Source organism: Saprolegnia parasitica, assembly GCF_000151545.1.
Source record: "Saprolegnia parasitica CBS 223.65 unplaced genomic scaffold supercont2.30, whole genome shotgun sequence".
Lineage (NCBI taxonomy): Eukaryota > Oomycota > Saprolegniomycetes > Saprolegniales > Saprolegniaceae > Saprolegnia > Saprolegnia parasitica.
In genome coordinates this window covers 226469-243120 of record NW_012156424.1, presented here as the reverse complement: position 1 = coordinate 243120, position 16652 = coordinate 226469, and the positions used below count along the sequence as shown (strand labels likewise).

General features: G+C 59.0%; 8 protein-coding genes across 8 annotated transcripts; 3 read left to right on the top strand and 5 right to left on the bottom strand.

Annotated features, from left to right (window-relative positions):
• Positions 1-722: 722 nt before the first annotated feature.
• Positions 723-3019, bottom strand: SPRG_07527 (STE/STE11 protein kinase; the record flags this gene model as incomplete). Its single annotated transcript, XM_012346664.1, has 10 exons — positions 2817-3019; positions 2677-2793; positions 2564-2625; positions 2322-2516; positions 2132-2272; positions 1738-2082; positions 1591-1689; positions 1348-1531; positions 855-1285; positions 723-809 (listed from the first exon to the last, which is right to left on the bottom strand). The coding sequence occupies exons 1-10, from the start codon at positions 2986-2988 to the stop codon at positions 723-725; spliced, it is 1833 nt and encodes a 610-aa protein (XP_012202054.1). The 5' UTR covers positions 2989-3019.
• A 424-nt stretch (positions 3020-3443) lies between these two features.
• Positions 3444-5295, top strand: SPRG_07526 (hypothetical protein; the record flags this gene model as incomplete). The annotated part of the gene is made up of 3 exons (XM_012346663.1): positions 3444-4213; positions 4263-4710; positions 4766-5295. The coding sequence occupies exons 1-3, from the start codon at positions 3512-3514 to the stop codon at positions 5293-5295; spliced, it is 1680 nt and encodes a 559-aa protein (XP_012202053.1). The 5' UTR covers positions 3444-3511.
• Positions 5296-7722: 2427 nt separating this feature from the next.
• SPRG_07525 (hypothetical protein) lies at positions 7723-8323 on the top strand (the record flags this gene model as incomplete). The annotated part of the gene is made up of 1 exon (XM_012346662.1): positions 7723-8323. The coding sequence occupies exon 1, from the start codon at positions 7727-7729 to the stop codon at positions 8321-8323; it is 597 nt and encodes a 198-aa protein (XP_012202052.1). The 5' UTR covers positions 7723-7726.
• A 10-nt stretch (positions 8324-8333) lies between these two features.
• On the bottom strand, positions 8334-9806 carry SPRG_07524 (hypothetical protein). Its single transcript, XM_012346661.1, has 5 exons — positions 9600-9806; positions 9466-9546; positions 9222-9417; positions 8977-9170; positions 8334-8933 (listed from the first exon to the last, which is right to left on the bottom strand). Exons 1-5 carry the CDS (start codon positions 9782-9784, stop codon positions 8387-8389), a joined length of 1203 nt encoding a protein of 400 aa, XP_012202051.1. The 5' UTR covers positions 9785-9806; the 3' UTR covers positions 8334-8386.
• A 1259-nt stretch (positions 9807-11065) lies between these two features.
• SPRG_07523 (hypothetical protein) lies at positions 11066-11874 on the bottom strand (the record flags this gene model as incomplete). Its single annotated transcript, XM_012346660.1, has 2 exons — positions 11066-11098; positions 11158-11874. The coding sequence occupies 2 exons, from the start codon at positions 11872-11874 to the stop codon at positions 11066-11068; spliced, it is 750 nt and encodes a 249-aa protein (XP_012202050.1).
• An 878-nt stretch (positions 11875-12752) lies between these two features.
• On the bottom strand, positions 12753-13142 carry SPRG_20409 (hypothetical protein; the record flags this gene model as incomplete). Its single annotated transcript, XM_012346724.1, has 1 exon — positions 12753-13142. The coding sequence occupies one exon, from the start codon at positions 13140-13142 to the stop codon at positions 12753-12755; it is 390 nt and encodes a 129-aa protein (XP_012202114.1).
• A 212-nt stretch (positions 13143-13354) lies between these two features.
• SPRG_07522 (hypothetical protein) lies at positions 13355-14839 on the top strand. The gene is made up of 8 exons (XM_012346659.1): positions 13355-13567; positions 13622-13786; positions 13836-13977; positions 14026-14091; positions 14158-14213; positions 14260-14520; positions 14570-14644; positions 14701-14839. Exons 1-8 carry the CDS (start codon positions 13446-13448, stop codon positions 14774-14776), a joined length of 963 nt encoding a protein of 320 aa, XP_012202049.1. The 5' UTR covers positions 13355-13445; the 3' UTR covers positions 14777-14839.
• Positions 14787-16352, bottom strand: SPRG_07521 (hypothetical protein). Its single transcript, XM_012346658.1, has 2 exons — positions 16095-16352; positions 14787-16044 (listed from the first exon to the last, which is right to left on the bottom strand). The coding sequence occupies exons 1-2, from the start codon at positions 16299-16301 to the stop codon at positions 14836-14838; spliced, it is 1416 nt and encodes a 471-aa protein (XP_012202048.1). The 5' UTR covers positions 16302-16352; the 3' UTR covers positions 14787-14835.
• Between the last annotated feature and the right edge of the window lie 300 nt (positions 16353-16652).

Sequence of the window (16652 nt, the reverse complement as noted above, 5' to 3'; positions counted from 1 at the left end):
GCGTGGGCGACGCCATGGGCGACTGCGCCTTGCGCGGCGACGTCGCCTGCAGCTTGGGCGTCGTCGCGGCCTTGGTCATCGTAATGGAGCGGGACTTGGTCTTCTTCTTGGCGTCGTCGTCGGCCGCCTTCATGTACTCGTAGGCGACGAAGCCGGCGAGGCCGATGACGCTGAGGACGGCGATGAGCACAGCCGGGCCCGCGGTGACCTTGGACGCCATGCTAGTAATTGGACTCTGTGAAGATCGCCTTGTCTTTGACCCCGTACTGGTGGTTAAAATCTGCCGGATCCAAAACCTCTTGGGTTTTCTATACGGACCAATCGCAGACCGCCATTTTATGTCAATAAAAATACATACAAACATCCTGTACAAGCTTGTATTTTAAACGATTGGCCCGTCTATTTTTAGCTCCGATCGAAAAAGAACCCCGGGGATGAATTGATTGCACCGCCTTTCCCGACGAGACAACGGGCGACTAAAAGCGATGATGCATCGACTAACTAGACGAGGATCGTGCTTCTAGCATACTCGTACCGACGCAGGGACCAATGGCACGTACGATGCTTTGCTGTTGTCGTCGACACTGTCGTTAAGGCGGATATGGCAAGGAGGATACGGTCGCTCCATGAACATCACATCCCACACGTACCCAAGACGTCGCATGCGACCCACTGTGCACTTGGTCCAACACACTATTGGATGAGTTTGCCGTTGTTGGCCATTAGCCCGGCGCAAGCGACCGCCGGTACGCCTCCTGCTCTTCGCGCCACTGCCGCGCTTGCTCTTCCTTGAGCTTGCGTTTTTGTGCCTACATGTATCCATGGCAATTGTGGTTGCACCTTGGAGCTACTACCTCGCGCTCGAGGACGGTGTCGCGCTCGCGCTTGGCGACGTCCGACAAGATGGGCGTCTCATCGTAGAGCTTCTTCTTGGGCGGCGACGATACCACCGGCGGGTGGTGGTCGTCCTTGGCAGCGAGGCGCGGCATCACGACCTCGGCACCCGCACCCATGTCGTGCGAGTGGCGTCGGTTGCCCGCGTTGGCGCCGAGGTCTTTGGATGACGCCAACGACGTACTCCGCGCGTGCGTCGCCGTGGCCTCGATGGAGGGCACGATCGGGGCCGAATTTTTCTTTTTCTTCGTCGACTTGGGCGGTGTCAGCGACGGCAAGACCGACTCGCTCGTCGACTTGGCCATGGGCATGGCATCACGTTCATCTTCCTCTTCGTCGTCGTCGTCGTTCTCCCTGGGCTTGTTCGCACTCGGTTCGTGCGTATGCGCTCCTACAATCCGATTGCAGACGTTTTAAGGCGAGTGGCGAATATCAACGCAGAAGTTTGTTTACCTAGTTGCATGTTGTTTTGGTCGTGGGACGGCGGCTTGTCTGCGTGCAAACCAAAGACGTCGTAGTTGTGGCTCGGGTGGAAGAGCGGAACGGCAGTACGCGGCGGTGCATCCCCGCTGCATTGCGGTCGCGACGGGCTCATGAACGTAGTACAGGCCGTTGTGGCGCGGCCCCGCAGATTCTCCTAAACACCAGTATATGGTTCCTGCTCTGCTCGGTGCGAATGCTGCAGGATCGATCTACGTGCAAAATGGCGTGGGTCGGCGCTTGGCTAAAGTGTCGCTGCTGAATGAACGGGTGCTTGAGCAGCGTTTCGGCCGACGGACGCGCCTCGGGCGACACCTTGTCGTAATGAATGCAATCCCAGTACACGGAAGGAGTGTTGTGTACCTGCAAGCACGCTGTAATGAACGACTTGGCGACGGGCGAAATGGACGCGGGCAGCTCCGGGGGCGCCGTGAGGTTGGCAATGTGGAAGAAGAGCGCGATTTGGCTCTGAAACTTCATGGTTTTCCAAAGCGGCACGCCCGTGAGCATCTTGACAACCGAGCACCCGAGGCTCCAAATGTCGACTTTGACGCTCGTGCCGGCTTGTTTGACGACCTCGGGCGCCATGTAGTAGGGAGTGCCCCGAAGCGACTTGCCTTGGGCGACCGAGCTCGCGTTCAGCAAGCGAGACGCACCAAAATCAGCCAGCTTGACGCCGCCGTGCTGGTCGATGAGAATGTTACTGGGCTACGCATGTCCATAGTGTTGTCCCGACCACGTAGAAATACGCTTCTACCTTGATGTCGTAATGCACGACGTTTTTCGAGTGCAAATAGTCGATGCCGAGGAGGATTTGGTAAATGTACTTTTGCGCCACGGGCTCGGAGCAGCCGAACGTCTTGGTGTTGTCTTCGAGGCTACCGCCGGGTACCCACTCCTAATGCGACATCGAGAGATGCGTCATCGAGCGGACCAAGAGGACAGACGGTAAAGATGTAGAGCGTGCGCGCGGCCTCGTTGTACTCGCTCCCCATGTACTTGACGATGTTCGGGTGGTGCAAGCAGCGCAAGACGAGCACTTCTTGCTGGATCGCAATGACCTCGTCGGCCGAGTCGTCGTCGTACGAGATCTCTTTGACCGCCATGAGGTCCCCCGAGTACTCGTTCCGCGCCAAGTACACCTAATCCGCATCGTGAGTGTCGAAGCAATCTCGGAGCCAGTGCGCACCGAGCCAAAGCTGCCCGTGCCAAGGAGCTCGCCACGCTTCCACGGAAACGCCGCGGGGGCTTCTACAACACCGCCAGCATGAGGGGTTGGAGGCTACCAACCATTGACACGACCCGATGTGTCGGATTCGAACTCTTCATCGGCATACTCGTCGTCCCCAATGTCCTTCTTGTCCTGCAGACAGAGTGAGTTGGACGTCCAGTGATGTGGGATTTGGGACGACTTGGCGACTTGGCGCCACTCAGACTGCAACTGGACGTCTTGGGGCTCTGAAGCGACGCTTTGGGGCTCTGGAGCGACGCGCTATTGGGCCGCTGAACGCGGTCTTCGCTGAGGTTGATCGAGAGAAGCCGCGGCGTGCTGCGAGATTTGATGTTGGCCGGCGCTGCAATCACCGACGACGTCTTGCTCGCTCCACTGCCCATGGACCAGTGCGTACATCCACGGATAACAGCTTGAGCTAGAAATAGTACTTCTTAAATTAAGACCGCACGTTCGTGTAGAGTTTTAGCAAAACGTATATCGGTGGATGGGAACGATATCGATATCGCTCCCCACTCGCAAGAGGAGCCCTTGAACCATAAGGTCACTGGTCTGAGTACGTCCACAACGTTGAAGACACATTGGTGCTCAACCGATTCGACGACTGTGATGCGACTGCGCGATTCACGATTGTCTCCAAGACGGAGCGTCAAGAGCTCTGCGCGTACGTCACTGTCGCCCTCGTTATGGTGGGCAGCAGATACAGCATGACAGAAAACATCCTATTGTCATCCTTTGCGACGGCTGCCGCAAACGAGCAAGCTTCCCCGTCCTTCGACTTGGCACGTGGCACGATGGCTTGTCTCGGATCGTGGATGGCCGTGTCGACCAATCCGAAAATGGCACTCATTTCATCCAATCAGAAGCGACGGTTTGTGCAATACCAACGCTTCCGAGACTACAAGCATGGCGCTGTCGCTGCTTCTGGCGTGCTTAGCCGCGCTGGCCTGCGCGATGGCCTCGGCGCCGATCCCGCCGGGCGTCACCTTTGACCTGAACGGCGGCGACCTCGAGCGCAGCCCGGTCTTCTCGCCTCTCGACGACGTCAAGCACAAGCACGTGCTCTTCATCTCGCTCGCGATCCGTGGCCACGCGACGCCGCTCTTGCGCGTCGCCGACGAAATGGTTCGCCGCGGCTACAACGTGAGCTTTGCAACGCACGACTCTGGGAAGGAATGGGTCCAGCGCACGGGCGCGACCTTCATTTCCGCGGGCCCGTTCCCGATTTCGGCCGACGCCTTGCGCGAGAAGCTCCAAGCGATCACGCGCGATGCGTCCACGTTCCGGGGCATCCTCAACATGTTCAACGACATTTACGTCCCGACCGCGCAGCCCATGTACGATGCGCTGTATCCGATCGTCTCGGCGTCGCGCCCGGACCTCGTCGTGCTCGACATTGCGACCATTGGCGGCCACGACCTCGTGCACAAGCTGCAGCTACCGTACCTCGTCAACTCGCCGTCGATTCTCTTCGACATGGGCGGGACGCCGTCGTACGTGCCCGCGTGGGGCACGGGCTTCTCGATCCACATGTCGCTCTGGAACCGGTGCATGAACCTGCTCTTCCCGCGGCTCCTCTCGGTTGCGCTCACGCCGCCCTTTATGCAGGTTGCGCTCGCTTCGTAACGGCGTTGGTGCAACGGATGATGACCTGTAGGTGAATAAGGCGCGCTGGGAGCTCGACTTGGCGCCGTTCCGGTCGCAGCACGACATCTTCAAGGGCGCCCGCATCCTTGTCAACACGGCATTTGGCCTCGAGTACGCCCGACCGCTCTCGCCACTCATCGAAATGGTCGGACCGCTGCTTCCGCTCGAGAGCCTCGACAACGCGGCGTCGACATTGCCGCCGCTCGTGAGCCAGTGGATGGCCGCCGACGACGTCATCTACATCAGCTTTGGCAGCCTCTCGTACATTGATCCGTGGCAAGCCAATGCGATCGTGCAAGGCCTCTCCAAGGATGGCGCGACGTTCAACGTGCTCTGGACGCTGCCGAACGACCAGCGTCACGTGCTGCCATCGCATTTGCCACCGTCGTTCCGCATCAAAGTGCTTGGGTCCGGGTTTCCCCATCTCAAGGTCCTCGCGCACCCTGCCGTCAAGCTCGGTACGCCTTGCGATTGGTGTGCTATGAAGAGAGAGGGATGTGACGGCACGTGTAGTCATTTCGCACTGCGGCATGGTCTCGGCGCAAGAAGCGCTCGTGTTTGGGAAGCCCGTGCTCTGCCTTCCGTTCGTGGTGGACCAGCCCGACGTGGCGGCCCGGGTCGTCGACGCGGGGGCGGGCTTGGTCCTCGACAAGTCGCATTTCACGCCCGATGAAGTCCATCACAAGGCGCGCGAGCTCATCCAGAACGCCTCGTACGCGGCCGCGGCCGTCCGCGTTGGCGCGGCGCTCAAGGAGGCCGGTGGCATCAACCGGGTGCTCACGATCGTCGAGTCGACATTGCAGTTTGGCCACGCCCACTTGACGACCGTCGACTTGCTCCTGCCGTGGCACAAGGTCGTCATGCTCGACGTCTGGGCTGTCTACGCTGCCATCGCTTGTCTCGGGCTCGTCGGTGTTCGCGTGCTCTGCCTCTTGTGCTACCGGTTTCTCCGCAGCCTCGTCATCGTCGCCGGAGGCGCGCCACCGCTCGAGCCATCGTCGAAAGCCCCTTCGACGGCCACCGAGACACCGCCGCCGTCGTAGCTTCCAAAAGACATAAACTCCAACAACAGGGGTCTCTTCGCCTTCCACGACCCTTCTCGACTTTTCGTTTGCATGATGCATCGCGCTCGCAGCAGCGAAGACGGTCGGTTCGAGCTTCATCATATATGAATGTACTACGTCTCCCACACGAGCCGAGTGGCCAAAAACTACTTATAACGTGAACGTGGTCGTCGACGCGCGGCTGAGGCGCAGACCGAGCTGCTTCTTCTTGAGAAAGTGCAGCACTTCGGCCAGCGTCTGGGCCTCGTCTTGCTCGATCGCCGTCGTCTCGAGGCATCGGATGACCGTGCGGAATGCGTCGAGGTGCTCTTGCAGCGTCGGCATGGCCTCGCCGCCGTCGTCGGCGACTTCGGCCGTGACGCTGGCGACCGTCGGCATGTCGAGTGCCTTGAACTCTTCCATGCACTCGCGCGGCTCGTCAAAGAATTCTTCGTTGAGCTGCTTGTGCACGTCGTTTTCGCCGCGCGAGTTGAGGAGCTCCTTGATGTTGATGACGCCGCCGAGCTGGAGGCAGTAGAGCATGCTCCAGAGGTCGTCTTCGGTCGACTTTTCGAGCACCTCGACGTTCGTGACCGGCTCGCCATGGTACGCAGCGACAAAGTTGGCCTTGCGCCAGCAGTTGACGACCACGTCCTTTGGCACTTCACGCCACGCTTCCGAGATCCACTGCATCGCTTGGAGCTGCGTGACGCGGTAAATGTCAGGCGCACCCTCTTCGTTGCGGTCGATCGCATGCGCGAGGTGCTTCATGCGGTACCGGCACTTGAACGCTGTCGTGATGCCGCAGTGCATCGGCTGCGCCTTCGTGCCCATCGTGTGCGGAAACACAATGAGGCGGACGTTCGAGAGCTCGAGACCGACCGAGATGTGCGACGGCGCATTGTCAATGAGGAGGAGGATGCTGCGCTGCGCAAACTGCATGCGCGCGTTGAGGTCGCGGAGCCACTGCTGGAAGATGAGCACGGTCATCTTGGACTTGGCGTTGTGGCAGTAGTTGAACCCGAGCTTCTCCGCGCTCTGCGACCGCCAGTCCTTTGGCGGAAAGACCTCGCCAATGATAAATGGCTCGAGCATCTCACTGCCATCGGCGTTCGACGTGAGCGCGACCGTGAGCTTTGACTCGTTCGCAAAGTGCACCTCGAGGTTGTCGTGGTCGGCAAACGCGTGCGGCGAGATGCGGAAGAAAAGCCCAGTCTCGTCCATCGTAAAGATATCCTTCAGCGCGTAATGCTGCGTGAGCTCCTTGATGTGCATCGACGTGAGGTCGTCCGGGAGCTTAAAGTCCATCACTTGCGGAATAAGCGCCGCCGGGCTCGTGTCCATGAGCGCGTTCATGGTCGCGATCGATGTGCTGCCAACCGACTTGGGAATGCCCAGCTTCTTGAAGCCGTGGCGCTGCTTGAATGAGCTGAGCCAGCCGTTTGAGAAGGCGAGCTTGCCTTCGAGGCCCATCTGCGTGCTAAGCTCACGGCCCTTTTCCTTGATCGCATCGCCCGTCAAGTTGACCTTGTTGTGGCGCTCGAGCACCCAGTTGGCGAGCGCTTGGTCGAAATGGTTAAACTTGGTCGGGCGGATCGTCTTGCGCGAGGTATCGAAGGCGGCGCCACCAACGCTCTCGCGGAAGAGGTGTTCGTGCTTGAGGATGTTGCTCATGGTCGGCTGCGTCGGCGCTTTCGCCAGCTGGAACTCGAGCATGGCCCATCGGCAGAGGTCCTTCTGTGTGATCTTGGGCGTCGTCCGGTGCTTCTCGCAGATGCGCCGCTTCTGCTCGACCGTGAGGTTGCCCTTCCCGGCGCCGTCGGCCGCGCGGCCCCGGCGCGACTTGGCCTTGCCTTCCATTGTCGGCGCAGTGGTCATCGCAATGAACTGGTTGTGAAAAACGATAACCCCCTTCTTCGTTTAACCCGCTTCTTCCAATTCGGTACTGTCCTTTGAAAATCGACCAATCACATCGCATCGCACAGGACGTTTCTATCTTTTCAGCCAATCAGCGTGTATTGTCGTCGCCCTTGTCGCGGCCCCGGACCTGTCTCTTTGAATAGCTCCCCCGAGGCATACAATTGGTACATTATAAAATTTAACAGTCGCCATTTTAATACAATCGCGGATCGCCCAAAAAGACGCGTTAAATCGCCAGCGACTTCGACCGTGATCTTCATTCCTCCTGCTGACGTAAGACGACGCGTCGGGAGCCAGAAGCGTTCTCTGAGGCGCGAGGGAGATGCATGGTTTCTATATAGATAGAAACCTGCCGACGGACTCGAGAGCGAGCGAGGCCCATGGGTCCCACGGCAGCCATTTGCGCGCGCAAATTCTGGCTTCTTGTTTAAAATCATGCGATCGGATTGGCCAAAATCCATTTAAATGGACCAATCGAACGCGCCGAGGGGACCACAGAAGATTTGACGTGATGCGCGCGTGGTCGACAACCGACACGACGACGACCCATCACCTCGTCCATGGGCGCGGACCCATGATGGACCGACGAAGCAGGATGACCATAGTCTACGCATGCAAGGACGATGGACGCTCCTGCGTCCTGGATGACCGCGTGGCGACGCAGGCCCAAGGGACACCGTACTTCGAGGTCTTGCTCCATCTCCCGACGCTCCGCGAGGAGGCGACGTCGTACTACGTCCGCGTCGTCCGGCGCCATGGCATCTGCGAGCTCGAGATGCGACCGCCGATACGAAGCGCGATCTGGTCGTGCTCCTTCGAGCCAGCGTCGCTAGCGACGTTCCCGGTCGTACCATACTCGACTCTGCACGATGCCCCGCCCTTCATGGAGCCGAGCCTTGTGGCGCCGTCAACCGCGATTGCGCTCATGCTGCTCGTGGTCTTGCTGCTTCTTGAGGCCACGCGACGCCGTTTGTCCGACAAGGGTGGTCCTGCACGTCGCTTGCCGCCGCCATTGCGCTGGGAGACCCGCGACGGGCGTGAGCACGCTGCGTCCACCTTCTCTGGTACCGCGACGGACGTCACGTACCTCGTTCAAAAGCGGCTGTAGCCAGGACGACATGCATGCAAAAGCGTCTTACTTTAATAGATAGATGATACACGAATCCTGCGCCTAGTAGTCGGCGAGGAAGAGGTTCTTCTGGTTCATGCGCGCTGCCCGCTGGTCCTTGAGCGCGGCGCTTTGGTGCTTGCGCGTGTGCGAGTTCTTGGAGAGCGTGTCCCGCTTCTCGACGCGGGGCTGCTCTTCGGACGTAAGCGGGAGGTCGAGGAGCCCGCGGACCGTGTTGTTGTACTTGAGGTGCTCTTGGAACCCGACGTGGAGCCACTTTTTGAGCGTACTGTACTGCTTGAGCGTGCACCAGTCCTGGAAGCGAAGCATTTCGTTCTGGAACGAAAAGGTCACAGACGGCGAGACGTCGTCGGCCACCGTCTTGTACACGTCGCGGAAGACCGTGCGCTGCTCCTTCCGGTCGCGCTTGCTCGTCTTCTTGCTCGAGTCCTTGCTCAAGAGAAGGAGCTTGGCCGCGATCACGTCCCGGTCCACGTACTCGACGTGAGCCGTCGCGAGCGCCTCGAAAAAGAGCGCAATGTTCTCCCCGGCCGCCGACCGCACGTCGACATCCGCATGCTCAAGGAGCTGCAGAAACACCTCGAGGTTCCTAGACAAAGCGTGAGAGGCGGATGCGATAATCAAACGCGTACGGGGCGAGGAACGAGTCGTCGACCAATGTCGCACTCGGAAGCGTCGATGCAAGGCAGCCCCACGTGTCGAGAGCAGCGACCGCCAGCGCGTTTGACGCGTTGCCAAAGAAGGCGGTGCACGCCGAGAGGACGGCGTGGGTGTCTTCCTGGTCGCTGCTGCAGATGAAGCAGATCGTGCCAAGCGCTTGCAGGGCCTACCGCATCCACAATTAGTATACAATGTGGCAAGAATGCGTTGGATGTACCATGGCCCGCACGTCGCTGGCTTGTGCCTCCGACTTGACGAGCAAGTGCAACGGCCCCTTGATCTGGCTGTAGTAGCCGTCTTCGTTGGCGCCAAGGATGAGCGCCATGAGCGCGAGGATTTGCGCGCCGAGGACGCCTTCTACCGGCGATGGGCGGCGCAAGATGTACAAGACGTTGGTTTGGAGCGTGTCGACGCTAGTTCACAGCGTGAGTTCTGGTATCGCGATGGATCGGGCAGCGTACTTGTCCTGGAGCATCTCGAGCGGAATGCATTGCGCGAGCAGCGCCTCAATCTTCTTCAAGGCCGAGACACGCGTCGTCGTTCTACATGATGTATATCGTCGCATCCATGCCATGGCTTGATTGCATGCTCGTACCGCTTCTCGAGGAGCTCTTCCATGTGGGCGCGGAGCGCTTCCTCTTGCGTGAGCTCGCCGTCGTTCTCGTCGACGTCCATGGAGCGGTCCGTGTCGCTGGACGCGACCGAGCCGCCAAGGCTCATGCTGCCGTCGTCCGAGTCGTACCCGTTGCGCGCATGCTTGGTCGACGTCTTCTTGCCCATGATGGCTGGTTGCTTGTTGTGAAATGATAAGCCAAGGACGTCGAGGAATTTGATTCGTGGGACACGTCCCGGCGTTTTTTTGCTACTTTGCTACCTCGGGCCGTCACATTTGAAAACACCCAACTTTGGCCTCTCGCGCGTCCTTGTCTGGCAGAAAGAGCTCCAGGGACAAACTGCTTGCATACAACGCGCTGCTCGGTCTCGTTGGTACCCATCACGACGACGATAAGCAGTAGTGGCGTAGCGTTTGGTGCGCTACCATACAGGGCCGCTGCGCGCAAGCGTTCAGCGTCGTGTTGCAAAGAGCTGGTGTTCAATGTTGAAGTTGCTCTTCATTTTAGCATTTTCGGACGCATCATTTCAGAGATGCATTTCGAAGCTCCCAAATAATATATAAAGAGAAGGGTTCGTTTCACTACGACTGGAGGAGCTGAAGTAGATCCATCCATATATAGTATGTCATTGCTGGAGAATCGTCCTTGAAATGCCCGTCCACAGCGCGAGTACCACGTGACGGTGCTTGTCGAATGCTCTCGCTTGGATCCTTTCTGCGAAAAGACCAATAGATAGGCTTACGAGAAAGCACGCGATATGCTGTGTACTTCAGTCTTCTGCACAACTTGTCCGAGCCCGTGCGAGCCGTGGCCGACTGCGCGCCACAAGAATCAAGAATCCCTTGAGGTGCGTGTTTTTAGCCTCTGTCGCAAAGGGTGCAAAACCGAGTTTTGTCCCAATCTTCTTTGGGAAAACGGCGCGACAGCGAATCTTCAAGGGCAACGGGCCAATGAATGGCTGCGAAATTAAATCTTATTTATTATAGTTAAGCCCGCGCACCACTATGCGCCTGGTTTGCATACAGGATGTGGAACCACGCAGCCACACCATTACGTTGCCATCAGCTGCTCCATCCCGTCGCCATGTCTGCCGCGTAGGCTTCATAACACTCGGTCTCGGGCGCGATTAGAAAGGCGAGGATGGAGTCGAGCCAGGAACTGCGGCAGAATGGCAGCGCCTGTAGACCTGTCCCTGTTGACGTCGACGCGGCGTCGGTGCTCGTGGGGCTTGCACGACGGCGACGAGTCGATGGAAGCCCTGTTAACTTTATATTTTATAGTATGAGCCGATCGCTCCCCTGCTTGATGCCGATGTCTCCGGCCATGCGTAGGTGAGGAAATGCGCGCAGGATGGAAGAGAATGGTCGAGCGACAGACTCATGATGGAGCCACTGGCCCGGTCTAGTCGCGTCGGTGCGGTTCTGGACTGCGACGGCGCTTGGATGATCTACTGCGGCTGCGACTTCTTCGGCGCCGACGGCTACGACTGCGGCTTTTGCTCCTGCTGCGGCCCTTCTCTTCGTTGTCGTCCTTCTTTACGTTGTAGTGGCGCTCGAGCTCGATCATCATGGCATGTGACACCATCTTGATGTGCATAAAGTTGCAGTAGCCGCCGCGGTTGCACGTGCCCTCGTCAAATTGACGACAGCGTGCTTCGCGAAAGTCTGTGACGGGCGAAAACTCGCAAATGAGCGGGCGGCCGCCGTAGAAGCGACCGTAGAGCGCCTTCTGCGCCGCGGCAGCGCACTCCTCGTCGTCAAACTTGGCGTACACGTTGCCGACAAGGTGGTCGCCAAGGTTGTCGCACACGTTGAGTTCGTCGACCTTGCCAAACTTGCACAGCTCTTCGTAGACTTCTTCGAAGAAATCTTCAAAGTCTTCGTCGACGGTCTTCTGGTCCAACTGCGACGGGTCGCCGTTGGCAGCAATGATGACCGAGAGCGGGTTCTGGTACATGTGCTTGACCAGGATCGTCTGGCTAAATACGGGCTTGTTGTGGAGGCGCGAGCATCGGTCACCGTGCCGGCAGGCGCCAATCTTGAAGTAGAACGGGCAGTTGACGCGGTCTTCCTCTGTGCCGTGGATGCGCGCCAGGTGCTCGGCGCCGCCACCGACGCCGGGCTCGGCTCGTCGGCCCATGTCACGGCCGTAGCCACCGCGGCCGCCCATGCCGCCGCCACCGCCGCCGCCATAGCCGCCTCCCCGTCCCCTGTTGAAGTCGCCGCCGCCGCCGTAGCTGCTGCCATACCTGCTCATCCTGCCACCTGTCGCTGAAACTTCGAAATGGCCGTCCCAAGGTCGGATTTTGCGGCCGTTGATTGCGTTCTGCACAAGCCCATAAAGTATGCGTTCTCAGAGGGAATCAAAGGCGCACGAACACCACACAAACGCGATCCCGAAAATCCTGTCACATATGATACCTTCGCTGCGTATTAGCTTTCACAGTATCCGGACCCGTCCATGTGCATCCGAGAGTCGGCCATCAATGATACCGATCCCACGACACCTTCCACACAACCACGGACGACAATCCAGATACATATCTTATTGGCCCCGCGCAGGCTTTTGCATCAAGCTCCATCTTCAGTACTACTGGCTACGGCACGTTGCCAAAGGATGAACTCTTAACCCCTCAAAAGCTCTTTCCGAGCCACTTCTTTGCCAAGGAATCACTTGGCCTCTCCACGCCTCGCATATACACGGGCTCAAAAGCCGTCGATCGCCAGACGTCCGCGACCCGTAGAATTGCAATTCAAAGATCTAAGAAATCCAAGAAATCCAAGAAATCCAAGGAATCCAAGAAACAATTCAAGAAATCCAATCCGACGCACTTGAAGTAGAACGACCGGGGTTGTTCTCGTCGTCGATCTGGTCACGGGCGACGTCGCCGTCGTCAAACGGCTCGCCGTGTTTAGGCACGGAGCTTGCGTGCAGTCAACCTCGGTGTTAACGCTGTTGATGACGTGCGTCGTTCGCACCGTCATCGATGCGTTTCGAAGCTCGCGTCCCCGTCATTCGTGCGTCTCGAATCCAGGGTCCATGGTCCAATCCTGCCTAGCTATCCAGCCTGTATAAATACGGCTGCATGGACTTGCGCCCCTTGTTGTTTAAGTGAGTCGACGTATTGAAATTTACTAGTCGTACGTGACACTGGACTGATTTTGGTGGTGGACCTTTGACTCTACGTGTGTTGCGACTCTCGCCGACGCAAGGGTACACAATATATGTACCCCAGCGCCGAAGCGCCGAGACGTAGGGATGGCGAAGACGGCATGAGGTGGTCGCGAAGCCGGTGCACCATTGTGCTGTCTGCTGTCGCCGTCTACTAACTCGTACATGGTACGAAGCTCGTGAGAAGTGGCCGCGCATCTCAAACGGGCCCAACTGCGAAAAACGCGCCAAGTCCATGGGAAAAAGAACGTGGGTTCCTCGTCGTCGTCGTCGTCCTGTCGCGCAATGCCGATGCGGGTGGAGAAGATCCGATCCGCTTCTTCGCATCCTCCTTTACGATGGCGACCGTCCATGAGCGGCCGCCGAGAGGCTGCATGAAAGCGCTGGATCTTTCTCGAGGCGGCTGTACCTAGGTACAACTTGAGCTTGGTCGCGTCGCTGCTTCCGACGCCGATCCAACGCAGGTGAGCGCTCCGCTATCAATAGCAACTGTAAATTTGACCAATCCTGGCTCGTTTTGCGACACGGCGCCGCACGTTCTTGCGTCTGATTGGTGCAATTTGCAGAAAACTTCGATTTTCGCCATTCGACGATAGAAAAGCGCTGTCCATCTTGATGACGCTGCTGCAACGTTTCATTTCGAGAAAGGCCGAAGCATGGACCCGACGCACGACGACGACAACAACAGCAACCACCACGACGACGAGAGCCACGTGGCACCGGCCAAGACGACGTACGTGGTCCAGGAAGGCGACACGCTCATGGGCATCGCCATCAAGTACGACGACGAGCATGCGCAAAGGTGGTGCTCATCGCTGGCGCTTTGGCATAGACACGGCCTGCGTGAGTTTGACCTGCGCCAATCCAACCACCTTCTTGGCGGCCACGCAATCTACCAGGGCCAAGTGCTCAAGATCCGCCAGCGCATTCGCGCGCGCAGCCAGAGCCTGCCGTCCAAAGCGCTCCACGACTTTTTGCCCAACGATGCGTCGCGCCGGTGTGTAGCATGCTGCAACAAGTACTGAAATGCTGAGTGGCCGTGGTAGGAGCTCGAGCCAGACCATGATTGCGATCCCAGAGCACAAGATCCCAGAGCACAAGAACCCGCCGAGCAACCAGCACGACCCAACCGACGACGACGAGAAGCGGCCTGTCTCCCCGACGATCAAGGAGCCCGCGCACGAGCCGGTACCGTGCTGCAAGTGCCATCTCGTGGATCCAACCTCGCTCCCCAAGCTGCTCCTCGCGACTCCTCACGACATCCTGTCGCACCCAAGCTACACAAAGTATCTGGTTCCGAGGGTATGTGCGTCCTATCCTCCTCCACCGGCTCGTTGCAGCCTTGCTCACCATTGGCATCCATACTAGCTCGAGGCATGCCTGCCGGCGCGTCACCGCGGCTACGACTGGAAGATTGCCTACAGGTGCGATGCGTCACGTCTTGGCATTGCACTGATCTCTGTTCGGTAGCCTCGCACAGCACGGCGCGAGCCTTGGAACGCTCTATCGCAACGTGCGCGGCAAGCGGCCCACGATCGTGGTCGTCGAGACGGGCGACGGCGACGTCTTTGGCGCCTTTGCGTCCATGCCGTGGACCCCGTCGACGTCGTACTATGGCACGGGCGAATGCTTCCTCTTCACGTGCTACCCGTCCTTTGAGCATTTTGCGTGGAAGGGCACGAACGCCATGATCATGTTCAGCAACGAGTCGATGATGGCCATGGGCGGCGGGTACATCCAACCAACCTTCTTCTTGCGCGACTTATTGTTGGCTACGTAGCGGCGGGTTTGCATGGGCTGTCAACAGCGACCTCTCGCGGGGCACGAGTGCCCACAGCCTCACTTTTGAGAACCGGTGCGATGACAGTGCCGCAGATGATGCGTCGAGCTCACCGGATGCTGCTGCGTTAGGTGCTTGGCCCACCGACCGGACTTTGACGTGATCAACTTTGAAGTCTGGGAGCTCGTGTCCAAGTACACCGACTAGGGACCGAGTTGCCAATTTGCGTGTACACTAGCTATTATTATTTTAATTTCATTCCGTCGTTACAATCCGGCGAGCGCTTGAAGGTAGTCGAGGAGCGTGATGGCAACGTTCGTCGCGTCCTCCTGGAGGTCCGCGTCCAGCGACGGGTCTGTGCGCCACGCCGTGTCGAGCGCCTTGACGTGGGCAGCGACGGCCGGCGTCGTGAGGGCGGCCGTGCACTTGGACGGCGGCGACATGAGCGCTTGCGCGAGCGCCTCCATCACCTGAAGCCCGAGCTTCGGCGTAAGCGTCGGGTCCGTTAGCAGCGCTGCGGTCGCCGCGCAGTAGGCATCGGTCGCATGCACGGCCGCGTGGACGTCGGCGGCCCGCGACGGGTCGGCTGCGTGCTCGGCGAGGAGGTGGTGCAGCACCAGCACTGCCTTCAGCCGCAGCTGCAACGGTGCGTTCGCGTTGGCAGCGAGCGCGTTGAGAATGCGGACGCCATCTTGGGCGAGGAGCACGGCTTGGCACTTGGCGTTACTTTGGAGGAGCGCCGAGAGGGCGTAGAGCGCCTTGCGCTGCATCGCGACAACCGCCTTGTCCGAGATGGGCATGGCGAGCGACTGCAACAGGTGCGGAACCGCGCCGGCCTGGAGTGCCCAATTCTGGGCTTCTTCAAAGTGCTTGATCGCGCTGCCAACGACCCACATTGCCTGCGCGCGCACGGCGAGGTCCGTCGCGTTGAGGAACTGGACCGTCACGACGAGGCCGCCGAGCGTGTTGAAGTCGCGGGCCTTGTCGAGGTCCTGGACTTCCCACTCGAGCTTGGTGAGCGCGTCGAGCACGTCGTCGGTTGGCGTTGTCGGCGCCAAGAGCGCATCGATGAGCGTCTGCATGTACTTGGCTTCGTTCCGAATCGCCTCGGACGCCTCCTTGAGCTCGGCTTGACGCGCCTTCCAGAGCTTCTCGACGTACGCGGCAAACGCTTCCTTGGAGAGGTGTGCATGCGCGTCGTGGATGTTGATACCGTCGAGGACTGGCGGCTCGGGCAGCCCCGCGAGCACGTTGTAGAGTGAGTCACTAATGCGGTGCTCCTCCTTCGTCTCGGGCGATGCGACAACGTCAGACGGCGTCACTTGACCCACGAGCTCGCTGGCGACAACAGTAAGCTCGCTGGTGGCAACCTCGGGCGTGGGCACATTGGCTGGCGTCGCATCAATATCGTCATCGTCGGTGAGCAGCTTGGCTTCCTTCTTGCCCGTCGCAAGATTGATGCGCACGTGGAGGCCCTACCCATCTCGAATAAGATACAATGCAATGTGAATGATGGCCGGCGTACACCAGGAATGGCTTGGTTGGGCAGGATTTCCTGCCACTCGCGCGTGGGCTCAAAGAGTGGCGGCGCGGGCGCGCAGACACCGTCGACGGTCAGCTCGCACGTCTGCGTCGGCGCCATCGATGACTCAGTTGACGGTACGATGGCGACCTGGTGCGCGGTGGCGGCCGCCGCCACGACGGCCATCGCCATGATCTGGAGCACGCGCATGCGACTCGAGTGTTCTGGAAATTGCGGACGATGCCACCAATCCCAGCTTTTTCGGTATAGCTTGTTGTATATATACCATACAGTAAATAAATATAAAACGTGGCAGCCTCGCATCGCAGAAACGTCGCCCGCCACGTGGCACAGATCGAAGCCGACGATGTTGGCGTCAAGAATGACGTGGCAGCTCAAGACACGTGTGGCCATTCTCGCTAACGACGTTGGCGATGTACATGCGAGCAAGTAAATGTTGCCCCACGCGGGTAAAAAGTATTCTGCTCGTCTCGGAGAGCATCCGCGACCGCCGGACTGAAGACGACATGCCGACGGAGCTGCGAAGGAAGCGATTCTGCG

Coding starts and splice junctions, on each gene's coding strand:
- SPRG_07524 (XM_012346661.1), bottom strand. CDS start 9,784: ATGGGCAAGAAGACGTCGACCAAGCATGCGCGCAACGGGTACGACTCG. Junction 9,547..9,599: donor GAAGAGCTCCTCGAGAAGCG/GTACGAGCATGC, acceptor TACATCATGTAG/AACGACGACGCGTGTCTCGG. Junction 8,934..8,976: donor GACGACTCGTTCCTCGCCCC/GTACGCGTTTGA, acceptor CGCTTTGTCTAG/GAACCTCGAGGTGTTTCTGC.
- SPRG_07522 (XM_012346659.1), top strand. CDS start 13,446: ATGGACCCGACGCACGACGACGACAACAACAGCAACCACCACGACGAC. Junction 14,214..14,259: donor GACTGGAAGATTGCCTACAG/GTGCGATGCGTC, acceptor TCTGTTCGGTAG/CCTCGCACAGCACGGCGCGA. Junction 14,521..14,569: donor ATGATGGCCATGGGCGGCGG/GTACATCCAACC, acceptor TTGGCTACGTAG/CGGCGGGTTTGCATGGGCTG.
- SPRG_07521 (XM_012346658.1), bottom strand. CDS start 16,301: ATGCGCGTGCTCCAGATCATGGCGATGGCCGTCGTGGCGGCGGCCGCC. Junction 16,045..16,094: donor CCAACCAAGCCATTCCTGGT/GTACGCCGGCCA, acceptor CGAGATGGGTAG/GGCCTCCACGTGCGCATCAA.